Below are 13,129 nucleotides of genomic sequence, written 5' to 3' on the forward strand. Positions count from 1 at the left end.
TAACATTTTTGTTTCTTTATAAAGTCAAAGAAACCAAGGCAAACGAAAGTCCCGAGGAAGATCCCAATGAGGGTTTTGCTAATGCACACGTAGAAATCAGGAAGGGTTTATATAACAGGATTTGGGGGTGAAGGTAGGAGTGTCCCATTCAGAGGTCCAAGAAAACCACTTACCACAAATTAACCAGGAAAGGATGCTCCAGCCCCTGCATGATCTGGAGCTCCTTGAAGACATTCCTCACTTCATTGCGCTCCACACACTTTTGTTTGTTCATGTACTTCATCGCATACATCTTCTTGGTATCATTCTTCTGTACGATGCAGACCTAATGGTGCCAACCAGAATGAGAAAGTGATCAGGGAGATGATGGATCATGGGAATGAGACAGAACAAGACCGTTTATCACAGCATGGAGGCCCCATCACTTGCAAATTCTCTGATGTTAAAGTTGCCCCTTAGCTCTGATTTCAGAGTAAAAAATTTCATTTTCTTCCCCTGTACCAAGTCAATTTCTAAATCTCCACCTTCTCAAACAAGTTTACCTGTTTTTGCTTTTGGGGATTTTTAAGACAGCATTTTGGGGAAAATAGCTGCCTCCATGTCAGGAATCTTCCAATAACTAACAGCATCCTTATTCTGCTGTTTAGTGACCAAAATAGGCATGACTAAATGTCAAGATGAACAATATTGTGCAAGAATTTCTGTTGACAGCCATGGGTGATACAACCAAAAAGGACTTGAAGCATGGGGAAAAACACTAAGCATGATGTGCATATTTTTGAAGTTCTTTTAGAGGTTCATATAATGCCTGATAAAGTCGACAGCAGATGATTCTAAAATGCAATTTCACTACGAAATATGAGATATTCTGTTAAAGTATGTTTCCACAAGACACTATAGTAATCAGAATATGAATCTAGAAGATTCTTACAAAGAATTGGACTGAATGAGTATGAATTTTATGGTAGGATTTTTATGGTAGGTTTTTAAAAATAAAACTATGGTACAATTGGGGAAAACAGAAATTAGGTGGCTTCTTTCCCACATGAAAAGATTTAATTCTTATACTGACAAGACAACTGTTACTGAATGTACCGGTACAACTTGCAAATGATTATGAAATCTTACTCTCCCCATTAGTGCAGAGAAAGCCTCAAACTCTAGTGAGTAAACTGATTTGACTTTGAGATAATTCTGAGAACATTCATGTTCATTATGTAGCTGCCTGTCTTACACTTTGCTCAAACTGTGGTAATAATTTTATAAAAACCCATTATAAAAACATCTCTGAATTATCATTGACTGTGGTCCCAGTAACTAATCTGAACCTTCTTGGGCTCCCTGTTCTCTGAGCTACATACCCCATTATTGGTTAATCATTTTGGTTCTCACCTTCCCAAAACTGCCTTTTCCAATGGCTCTTAAAATTTCAAAGTGGTCAAAGTTGACTGTAAAACAAACAAAAAGAACATCATGAGTGATTCAGGTGCTCTTTTAGTAGCTAATGAATAATATATAAAGACTGAACTAAACCTAAGTACTTTATTTAAAACAACATTCCTTAACATGACCATTCATTCATCCAATAGACATTTCTTTAACACTTAATCACATTGCTTAGTACTGGGGGATATAGTAGTAATAGAGTAGAAATAAAATCTCTACTTTTATGGAGACTAGTCTAGTGAAGGCTCCCCAGAGAGACTCTTACGGATTAAATCGTCACAAAATGAGTGGACAATTAAAACTCTTGGTGAATGTTAAGAAAGAGAGATGTTGTTGGGCTCTAAGTGGATGTAACAGAGGGTTTCACATAGGTGGCCAGAGACCTGGTCCTCTGTGCATACAATTCTACTAAGGGTTGGCACTTTAAAAATCTTCTCCTTGTCTGTTTTCTCACTAAAACCACTCTTTAGTGTATCCAAATGATCTCAATTTTCCCAAGTAAGAAACTATTACACATGTAAGTTTATAGAATGAGTTGTTCCCCAGGGCATAGATATCTAAGAGATGAGGATGATTATGAGTATAAAAGTCTATTTTATACACTTCATTTGAAGTTGAGATGATCTTTTCCATCTGCCATTTAAAAATTTCCACTCCTAAACTTTAAATGGAATATAATCTATAAAAATATTGAATCACTATGCTGTACACCTGAAACTAATACATTTAAAATCAACTATATATACATCAATTAAAAAATAATAACATGTTCACTCCTTCCTAGGAGCAGTAGATGTTTAGTTTATAGATAGCATGGTCTCTTGGGTCAATGCTCAAGAAATGCTTGGTGAAGAGAAGAACAAAGCATAGATTCTCCCAGACAGGTGACATTCTTTGGTTCCTTGCCTTGATGATCTTCAGAAAATGTCCCACTTTCTTTCCTGGTTTTTGAAATAAGGGTTTAGATGAGTAAAATTCCAAATGAGGGATTTTAAGAATTTAATCAGAAAAGGATTGCAAAATACAAGAAGGTGCCATTCTTCTCTTTAAAAGATAATTTGTCAATTTCAAAAATAATCAGATTAGCTCCTTCTGAAGGAAAGAGAGATGAGTAATGGGACCTCTCATCTTCCAAGCTTTCTCAAGTTTAAAACATTTTTATAATTGACTTAATCATCACTTCTAAACTCCCAACCCACTTTATTTCAAAAAAACCCCCAAAAACATTTAATCATGTGAGGCAGCATGTCTATTACAAATAATCCTGGATTTGGCCTGAAAACAATGATGTAATTCTGGTAAATGACAGATTCTTTTTTCTAATTTTATTGAAGTATAGTTGATTTACAATGTTGTGTTAATTTCTGTTGTGTTAATTTCTTCTGTTAATTTCTGATTCAGTTTCATGTATATTCTTTGTATATTTCATGTATATTCTTTTTCATATTCTTTTCCATTATGGTTTATCACAGGATATTGAATACAGTTCCCTGTGCTCTACAGTAGGACCTTGTTGTTTACCCATCCTGTATATAATAGTTTGTATCTGCTAATCCCAAACCCCCAGTCCTTCCCTCCCCCACTCACCCCTTCCCCTTGGCAACCACAAGTCTGTTCTCTAGAACTGAGTCTTTTCTATCTCGTAGATAAGTTCATTTGTATCATTTTTTTTAGATTCCACATGTAAGTGATATCATATGATATTTGTCTTTGTCTGGCTTACTTCACTTAGTATGATAATCTCTAGGTCCATCCATGTTGCTGCAAATGGCATTATTTCATTCTTTTTTATGTCTGAGTAATATTCCATTGTATATATACCACATCTTCTTTATCCATTCCTCTGTCGATGGACATTTAGGTTGCTTCCATGTCTTGGCTATTGTAAATAATGCGGCTATGAACATAGGGGTGCACGTATCTTTTTGAATTATAGTTTTGTCTGGCTATATGCCCAGGACTGGGATTGCTGGATCATATGCAACTCTATTTTTAGTTTTTTGAGGAACCCCCATACTGTTCTCCATAGTGGCTGCACCACTTTACATTCCCACCAACAGTGTAAGAGGGTTCCCTTTTCTCCACACCCTCTCCAGCATTTGTAATGATGTCCTTTCTGCCTGGTGTGAGGTGGTACCTCACTGCAGATTTGATTTGCATTTTTCTAATAATTAGTGATGTTCAGCATCTTTTCATGTGCCTATTCGCCATCTGTATTTCTTCTTTGGAGAAATGTCTATTTAGGTTTTCTGCCCATTTTTCGATTGGGTTGTTTGGTTTTTTTGTTGTTGAGTTGTATGAGCTGTTTGTATATTTTGGAAATTAAGCCCTTGTCTGTCGCATCATTTGCAAATATTTTCTCCCAGTCCATAGGTTGTCTTTTTGTTTATGGTTTCCTTTGCTGTGCAAAGGCTTATAAATTTTATTAGGTCCCATTTGTTTATTTTTGCTTTTATTTCTATTGCTTTGGGAGACTGACCTAAGAAAACATTGGTACAATTTATGTCAGAGAATGTTTTGCCTATGTTCTATTCTAGGAGTTTTATGGTGTCATGTCTTATATTTAAGTCTTTAAGCCTAAATGACAGATTCTGAGTCTCCATTTTCTCATCTGTAAAAATGGGACTGACCCTGCTAGATAAAGAAACACTTTTTATCCGGAAAAATGCTAATAAAACAGTTTACTTACTTAAGTCATTCACTTGACTATGTTGTCTTCCCAAACTCCTTGAGTTCTGAGTTTCTTTCATTCACTAGATCATAAACTCTATGAGGGCAGAGATTATATTTTGCTTTGTTCACCTGTGTTTTCCTGGCAACTCAGAAAATTCCTGGCTTGAGGTAGTTGAAGGCATCTCTTTGCACTTCCCATAGAGCCTGGTACAGTGATTTACACGTAAATCTCACATAAATCTGGTTCTCAACAAATAAAGTAAGCTGTAAAGATACAGAAGAACCCCCAAACAATTGCTTCTTGTAAACCAGAGCAGTGTGAGAATGTGGGTCTTCTAGGGAAGTGTTTTTTAAACTGAGTCAAGACCTATTAATAAGTTATGAAATAAATTTAGTTGTAATAAAGAACATTAAAAAATTTAATGGAATAGAAGAGATAATAAAATATCAGAAATGTCTCAAATGCAGTTAGAGTAGTATTGACTCTGAAACTTTTGTTTCAGTTTACATCCGTGTGTAGATAGACGCGTACTGTATCATGAGAATTTTTTTTAGTCTATATTTTACTATGAGTTGTGGTCAAAATAACTTGAAAAACACTTTTATAAGTTTTTTCTTAAGTTTCAAACTGAAATAACCAATGCAATGATTTCCTCACACTCATCACATGAGGCTGAGTTATGCATTATGTACTATGGAAGTGTTAAAAAAACAAATAACCAAGATTTATTTCATTTTTAGCAAATCCAATAACTCACAGTGGTTACTTCACTAGCAGCCTAGCCTACAATGCTGTGATGATGTATTGAATCTCCAAGTATATAGCAGGTGCCTAGGAAGCAGGACGTTCCATTGCAGTATCAATCCATTTCACAAACCATGTCTCTTTATAAGCCATTTTAAGCTTTAATGAAAATGATAAAGGATTAGATGCCAGGTTGCTGATAAATTTCTACTAGCAGAACTGCCTTAATTAATGTCAGGTTAGGTCCCAGAAAAGTGGCAACCTTAAGGTTTTAGAGATACTACATCTTATTTATGCCTTTGTTTCTAGTCAGTCAGAGAAAGATCCAACTCCAGTCCAATGCCATAGTGCCTAAGGTCACTTCCCTGTATAATAATACATCCTGGAGAGAAAGCCGATGACACACTGAAAGTGACTGAAAAATAAGCTCTTATTCCATCCTTACGGTCCCTTCTTAAATGTCCAACAACAGCAACACTAGTCTGGAAAAGGCAACCAAACCTCATCAATTCAGACAAAATGAGAGAGAGAGATGAAGTCAGAACTGTGGATTATTTTGTCAACAGAAAACCAATTATGTTACAGGCACATAGGATTTGCCTAAGGGGAGTATGCAATAGCACACCCACCGTGTGCTTAAACCTTTGATCAACCCGTGCAGTATTAACCAGCAGATTACCTATGGCCCACAGCCAAAATGGGCCTGCTGCTTGTATTTGTGCCTCCTGTGAGCTAAGATTGGTTTTACATTTTTAAAGGATTTTAAAAAAACAATAAAGCATATGCAGTAGAGACCATATGAAACTCGATGCCATAATATTTACTAGCTGGCCCTTTACAAAACATTTCCCAGCCCCTGAGATTAAGAGCACAGTCTGTGGAGGCAGACTACCTGAGTTCAAATTCCAGCTCCTACAATGAATACTTGTGTAATCCTGGCAATTTTTTCTTTTTCCTGTCGATTTATTTCCATGCTCTGTATCTTCACTGATAAAATAGGGATCAAAATAATATATACATCGTAGGGTTTATAGCAAACTGAAATGAGTTAACATATGTAAAGTACTTAGAATATGAACTGGAACGAGCTACTTTCACTAGTACCACTACTACTGCTTAGGGAATAGGCTGATTCAGAGCCCCCAGCAAATACCATGGCAAGCTGCTCTCAGGACACATGGATATTAGCAGGCAACACGGAAGTGGCAGCTGTCAGTGTCATTTCTACGCATCTGGGCTTTGCAGTCTGTGGTGTGGTGGCCTTGCAGCAGTGTTTTCTTCAATCTCTGAAGCAAAGTTAACCTTTGTTGTGGCTTCTTCTTGTGTCTTGTCCTTGGATCATGTTCTAAAACTTTCCTTCTGGTTCCTGGAGAAGCTCTGGTGCCAAGAAGATAAAAAGGGTCTCCTGGAGACCCTGTTAGACCCTGGGTCTTTGTGGGGTTTTGAAGGTCATGGTTGAGTGTAGGGAGAGACAGAATCTGGTTCTCACTTACACTGATAGGGCTGGGCCAGGGAATGTGGCCTGCGGGGAAACAAACAGGCAATAGCAGCTCAACTTCCGGCACCTTCCTCTCTGCCCCGGAGTCTTGCTTTCACACAGGTCTTCTCACCCCAGTCTTAGCAACCATCATGTCAGTACATACAGTATTCTTAAGGCTTCCTGGAGGTATATCAGGTTAATAGACAAAGCTGAACAGATCCTAACGTTATGATATCCCATGGAATATTTTTATTTATTTTTAAAACTAAGTATCTTAAAAGGACTTACTTGAGAGTTTTTCTTTTGGATAGGTGCACATTCTCCACTAATCAACCAGACACGGAAATTCTATACGCATTAGAGGTCTGTCTATGTATGTTTCCTTTGTATGTCTCATTGTATTCTCTCAATAACCTGACAGCTTTTACAGATAGGCATGTTCAGCCTCAGAGAGATTAAATAATTGGCCATGATTATAACTAGTATTGTGACTCACTCATCTTGGGGTTAGGTTCGTAAGTCAGAAAGTAAGGCAAAACCTATTCAGTCAAAACTACACATGTAAATCCTCGGAGAAGGTACCCCATTTGAAGACCAAGACAGTCTGTCGAAGTCCAATCCAGTTTTGTTTTCCTTGTATGAGCACCCAAGGAATTTCATTTAGGGGCTATTGTATGAAAAACAAATGCTTAAGCACTAAAATCACACTCAGCTCTTTGGTAGGCTTGAATTTATAAGTCACATGGACAATAAGACCAACTGAGGGGACAGCAGTTGACTGGTGTCACAAAGCCACACCCAACACTTGAGTGGAGGAACAGATAGAATAAATCCACCTTCATGTAAATTCATATACACCTTTCTGATCCTGCACCCACATTTTTAATCTCTATAGCTGTCTTATGGTTATTCTTGCTGTGTGTCCACCCATTCCAGAGGTAGAATCAGGAGAAGCAAGGTGGAACTTCTTTGTCTATCCTTCTAGAATCACAGTCAGGCTTTCCCAAGTCTTTCCCTAAGCAGAAGCATACTGATGGTGGGATTCAGGCCTGATGCTCTTTATTTCCTTTGTTCTACTTCTCTTACCATCTCCCCAGTCTAAACATTCTGGTCAATAAACAGTGTTGAAGGAAAGAAAAGGGGAAACACTTTTTAGTCTTTGTTATATCACCCTGACACTTGAAATTTGGGAGAAGAGCATTCTAGAAAGTAAAGCAGAAAATCCATTCTTTTTTCTACTTTTGAGGTAAAAATATTTTATTTTTTCTTTAAAAATGTTTCAGCCTTCCTAAGTATGGAATCATGAACATACATGAGATTATTGAGAACCGCACTCCTTGATATTTCTGTAAACCTTTCTATTGATGAGAGAACAAGGACACCAGCAGTGGGACCCTAGATAAGTTACTCCATCTTTTCAAATCACAAGGTCCCCATCTGTAGAACAGAGCTAATTAAAGTTGACTCGCCAGTGGTTTTGAAGATGAGATGCTATAAACCAGAAGTATAATGTCTGGCCCACTGAAAGCTAAAAGTTACAAATGATAAAAAAAAAAAAAGTACAATTATTCAGAGAAAATTAAGTCTTCTTCCCATTGCAAAATTTTACTTCTATTCCTAGAAAGCAACCACTATTAACCATTTCTTCTGTATCCTTTAAGAGATTTTTTCCTGCATATTATATGTATTCCCTTTTGACAGCAATAGCAAGGTACTAGCATTCCTGTAGGAACAGAGACTATAAGCCCTTTCTACATAATTATACTGTTTCTGTACTTTCCTACCATTACATATAGCTCTATATCTAAGTATTTTAGATGCCTCCTTTATACTTCATTGCATAAATATACCATAAAATATTTAGCCTGTTGATGGATTTCAAAGACGATTTAATTATCTGCTATTTCCTACAATACTACCATAAACATCCTTGATCAGCTTATGTACATGTGTTGTAGGCTAACTTTATAAAAGTAGAACTACTGGGACAAAGATTATGTGGATTTTCCAATTTAATGGATATTGTCAACAGCCCTCCAAAGATGTTGCACCCAATCTCCTTCCAGCAACGTGTAAGAGTGACATTTTGTCCATCTCCCTGCCTGCCAGCACTATCACATCAACTGTCCTTTATCTGACAAGTGAAAAAAAATTGAATTATTTACTTTATACAGTTGATCCTTGAACAATGTAGGGGGTTAGGGGTGCCAGCCCTGCTCTCAGCAAAAATCCACATGTAATTTATAGTCAGCCTTCCAAATCTGAGGTTCCTCCATATCTGTGGTTTTGTATCTGCTGATTTAATCCAAGGTAGATCGTGTACTACTGTAGTTACCGTAGTACGTATTTATTGAAAAAAAATTAGTGGACCACACAATTGTTATTCAAAGGTCAGCTGTATTTCCAGAAGCCCTGGTCTGGGAGTGGGACTGTGACCTGAGCCATTCCAATCTACATACTTTACATGCAGGGTTTTCTGATCTGGAAATGCATGCTTCCCCGCTATCACAAAGCTTTCTGAACATGAGAACAGAACTGGCCAAATGGAGAAAAAGCAGGTCAGTAGGTCCCAGGAAATGTAACCAACACATGGAATAAAGTGGACTTGCAAGATAAAAAGGGATCCCTGACAGCATTAAAGTGTGCAGCTTTCTATTCAGATAGGGCCTATCTTGATTACTCTGCAGGCACCCTGATATTCTTCCAATAATTTTTAGATTTTTACGTTTTTAGCAAAACTCATTCAAGTTCCAACTAATACAAGCTCCACTGCTGTAGGGAGAAAATCAGAGTGTCATGGGAACATACAGCCGGAACAGCTGTCCAGGGAATGCAGTAAAACATCTTAGAGGAGATGATTAGGATCTGAGAAAAATGTTACAAGGGACTTCCTCTTTCTATTTTTTCTTATTTTTATCCCTACATTGAATTGGAGTATCAGAAAGATAATCTCCAAGGAAAAGAACTGAAACATACACATAAATAACTGCAATGTAAAGGAATGCGTATGTACTGAGAGCCTCATGTTGTCCTACAGTGATTCCCAAATATGTCTGCCCACCAAAAACACACAAAACATTGTTTTAAAGATGCAGATACATGGGCCTCATCTGAATCAGACTCTGGAGGCTGGACCTAAGAATCTGTATTTTAATCCACTTCCTGGGGGATTTTGATGGAAACTTCCCGGAACCAGTCTGCAGGGCTTTATTTACGAACCACTGTTTTGTCCACTAAACACAATGGGAGTTCTAAGGTGGGAGAAATTTCTTCCTGCTATAGAAGATGAAAAGAGCTTCAGGGAAGGGCAGCATTTCATTTGGGCCTCGCAGAAAGGGTGAGAGTTGAACAGGTGACCAAGCAGTGGAGGGCAGGGAGGATGTACTTACTGAGCGACTCAAACCCTAGTGTGAAGAGGCTCTCAATAAATAGTTTACTGAATTTGATTTCCAAGGCCTCAGACCTCCCCTTCTACCTCTGCCCCCAACCCCATGAATTGGAAGCAAATTAATAATGGCGCCTATAAGTAATTAATAGGCCTCTGTTGCTTGCACTGTGCCACATCTTAGGTCAAAGTTGATAATTATACTCATTATCTATTATGTACACCCATTGTATAGGCACTGATCCAGTGCTTTATATACATTATCCTAATGAATCCTTACCAAAACACTATAAGGTTGTCTTTTTTTTTTTTTTTTTGCTGTACGCGGGCCTCTCACTGTTGTGGCCTCTCCTGTTGTGGAGCACAGGCTCCAGACACGCAGGCTCAGCGGCCACGGCTCACGGGCCCAGCCGCTCCGCGGCATGCGGGATCCTCCCGGAATGGGGCACGAACCCATGTCCCCTGCATCGGCAGGCGGACGCCCAACCACTGCGCCACCAGGGAAGCCCAAGGTTATCATATTATTGCTACTTTGTGGATGAGTTACAGAGACCCAAAAAAGTTAAATCTCCCAGGGGTGGTGCTTGGACTTGAAACCGACTATGTGTGGCTCCAAGTTTGGTGATTTTAATAGTACAGAAGAGTCCTGGAAGTTTTGCAATACAATATGGTGGTTATGAGCATGAAATTCTGGGTTTGGGTTTTGGCTGCACTGCTTACTAGCTATGGACTTTAAATTAGTTAACTTCTCTGAGTTTAAATTTCCTCCTCTGTAAAACTGATTGCATTTAGTATCCCTTCTAAGGTTATTAGGAGGACTAGGTGAAATAAGGCATATCAAAGGTGCTTATCAAGAGTTTTTAGTTAGAACTCAATAAAAGTATCGTTATTACTGTTTTCGCTATTGTTACTGGATGAGTCACTGTGGTATCAGCCCAGAACAATCAATGCTTTTCTTGCCAAAACATTAGGCAAAATTATGTTGGGACATGACACAGAATGAACAGTACCAAGAATATACCCTCTATGAAGGCAGACACTGGGCCCATCCTGTTGACTATGGTATCTACATTGCCTACAACCATGTTGGGCATGTAGCACATGCATAATCAATACTTATTAAATGGAGGAAGTACCATCACCAAAGTTTAACAGAGTATGGAATAGCTTAGGAGGAAACATTTTAAAGATATTTTTCCTCATGTTTATTTCCTAGCATGTCATCATTTAAAATTGGTACCTCCACATAACATTGTAAATTAACTATACTTCAATTAAAAATTAAAAAAAAATTTTTTAATAAAATGGGTAGCGTAGCTCCAAAGGAATGTCTTACCATGACCTATTATCAAAAGACTTCTTAATGAGCTAGGCAATTAAAAAAGAAAGTCTCCATTTGAATGGTGATAGCTTCAGATTTCTCTGAAGGCACTAGATTTATATCTTAAACACCTCAAGGATTGATTTACTCATTCTTTGAGCCCCAAAGTGTCAAGAACTGCCATTCTCTGAACTGCCATTTTCCACCCTACCAATCTCATAACCAACAACTATCCTAAGCAAGGACATGGATGAAAACCGCAGGAACTGAAGGATAATTAACAGCAGGAGTCAAAGAATATTGCCTTTGTCACTGCTACATGATCTTCAAACAGAAGTAAATGTATCTCTCACTATGGCAACTGGAAGGTACCCACATTAAATTAGTCTTCCATATACCTCATCATACCTTCCATATACCTCCTGCTTTTGCCCATTTATTTTTAAGAATGGACACTACATGATCTGCCAAAAAGGGAATAAAAGGACCGAAAAAAATTGAAGTGTTGGTTAAAAATAGTTCTTTTGGTGGATTTTACCAGTTTTCCATTAATTAGGTGAATGTTTAGTCATGATGTTATATTCCCAAATGGAGGCAGTTAGCAAAAAAACTATTTACACCCTTTCAGGACAGTCACAACAAGGAGAAAAGAAGTTCAACTCACTCCTCCAGAAGCCATAGCTTTACTAGCAAGTCAAATCAACCAATATTCTTTGAGCATCTCTGTGCCCAGGACTGTGCTAGGCACTGATGGAAAAACAAAAGGAGCTTGGGATCAAGTCACATTCTTGGTGCCAAGACCAAGCAGTGGGAACCAACAGCTTCTTTTTCTGCTGCCTGGACCCCAGTTCATGAGTTTGCTCAGAAGTCAGAATTACACTGGCTCTGTCTTTAGAACAAATCAGGAAGTAGAACAGTGGGGCAGGATGGGGGATCAATACCCCCAACTGTTGGATGCCTCTCAGTTGACTAAATAAATGCCCCAGTAGGAAAAAAACTCTAATGATATTTAGAAAAAGAGTGTTCCTGATCATGACCTTTTGTTTCCCAATTTGAGGTCCACAGAGAATTATTTGCCACAAGGTATTAAAACGTTTTCCGCAAAAGTGATTTAATTTTGAAATAAGTTTGAAAATATCTAATGATATTTCAAATGAATTCTAGGTTGTACCCATTTAACTGAATCCAGTCTATGTGGTTACCAAATAATATATATCACAAAAATGATATATTTTATTCTCTAAAACAGTAGATTTCTCGGTTCAAGTACTTCCACTGACTCAGTCTAATGAACCAAAAGGGAGTTGGTGAAGACTGCCTTTGTTAAGCATCTATAGAGAACAGATGTCAGTCTCCTTGCCCAGTCCCTCAGTTACAGCTAGAGGGTTATGAATGGATATCAGATGAGCCCCTGGCACATGTAAAGAAATGTCTGCAGGATGCTTTACAGCAAAGGTTAGTACAGTATGGCGCATGGGCCAGATCCAACCCACCATCTATTTTTATATGGCTCATAAGCTAGGAATGGCTTTCATACTTCAAAATGCTTGGAAAATAAAAATATTTTGTGACAAGTGAAAATAATGTGAAATTCAAATTTCAGTGTCCACAAATAAAGTGTTAGTGGAATAGAGCCATGTTCGTTAGTTTCCACATTATCTCTGGGTGCCTTCATGCCACAACAGCAGAGTTGAGTCGTTGTGACAGAGACTGAACAGCAGAACATAAAATATTTACTATCTGGCCCATCACAGAAAAAGCACGCCAACCCCTACATTCAACTGTTCTCAGAAATAACAAAAAACATAGGTTACTCAAGTGTAAAACAAGGTGAATATTACTTATTGTACTGTAAATATGCCTCCAGGAAGGAAAGAAGAAATAGTTCAGGAGAAAAAAAAAAAGCCTCTGCCAGTTTTTTGAATTCAAAATCTATACCCATAGGTTTCTCAGTCCTTTCAACCATATAAATTGTGCTCAGCGTCCTATTTTAACAGGAATATAATTCCATCATTGGCATTGTGTATGTGTGTTTCCAAATAAAATTTCCACAAATGGTCCCATAGCAATGCATAGTTG

General features: G+C 37.9%; 1 protein-coding gene across 2 annotated transcripts in view; it reads right to left on the reverse strand.

The window, feature by feature from the left end:
* STK32A (serine/threonine kinase 32A) overlaps positions 1 to 13,129 on the reverse strand; it is a gene marked incomplete at both ends in the record, with an annotated part of 106,162 nt that overhangs the window by 83,130 nt on the left and 9,903 nt on the right. For both annotated transcript variants that reach the window (XM_082623385.1, XM_082623386.1), the window contains 2 exons: positions 174 to 325; positions 1,393 to 1,448. In XM_082623385.1, the coding sequence (XP_082479511.1) occupies positions 174 to 325; positions 1,393 to 1,448 (208 nt within the window). The remainder of the gene's footprint in view (positions 1 to 173; positions 326 to 1,392; positions 1,449 to 13,129) is intronic.

Source organism: Mesoplodon mirus, assembly GCF_964341445.2.
Source record: "Mesoplodon mirus genome assembly, chromosome: 5".
Classification (NCBI taxonomy): domain Eukaryota; kingdom Metazoa; phylum Chordata; class Mammalia; order Artiodactyla; family Ziphiidae; genus Mesoplodon; species Mesoplodon mirus.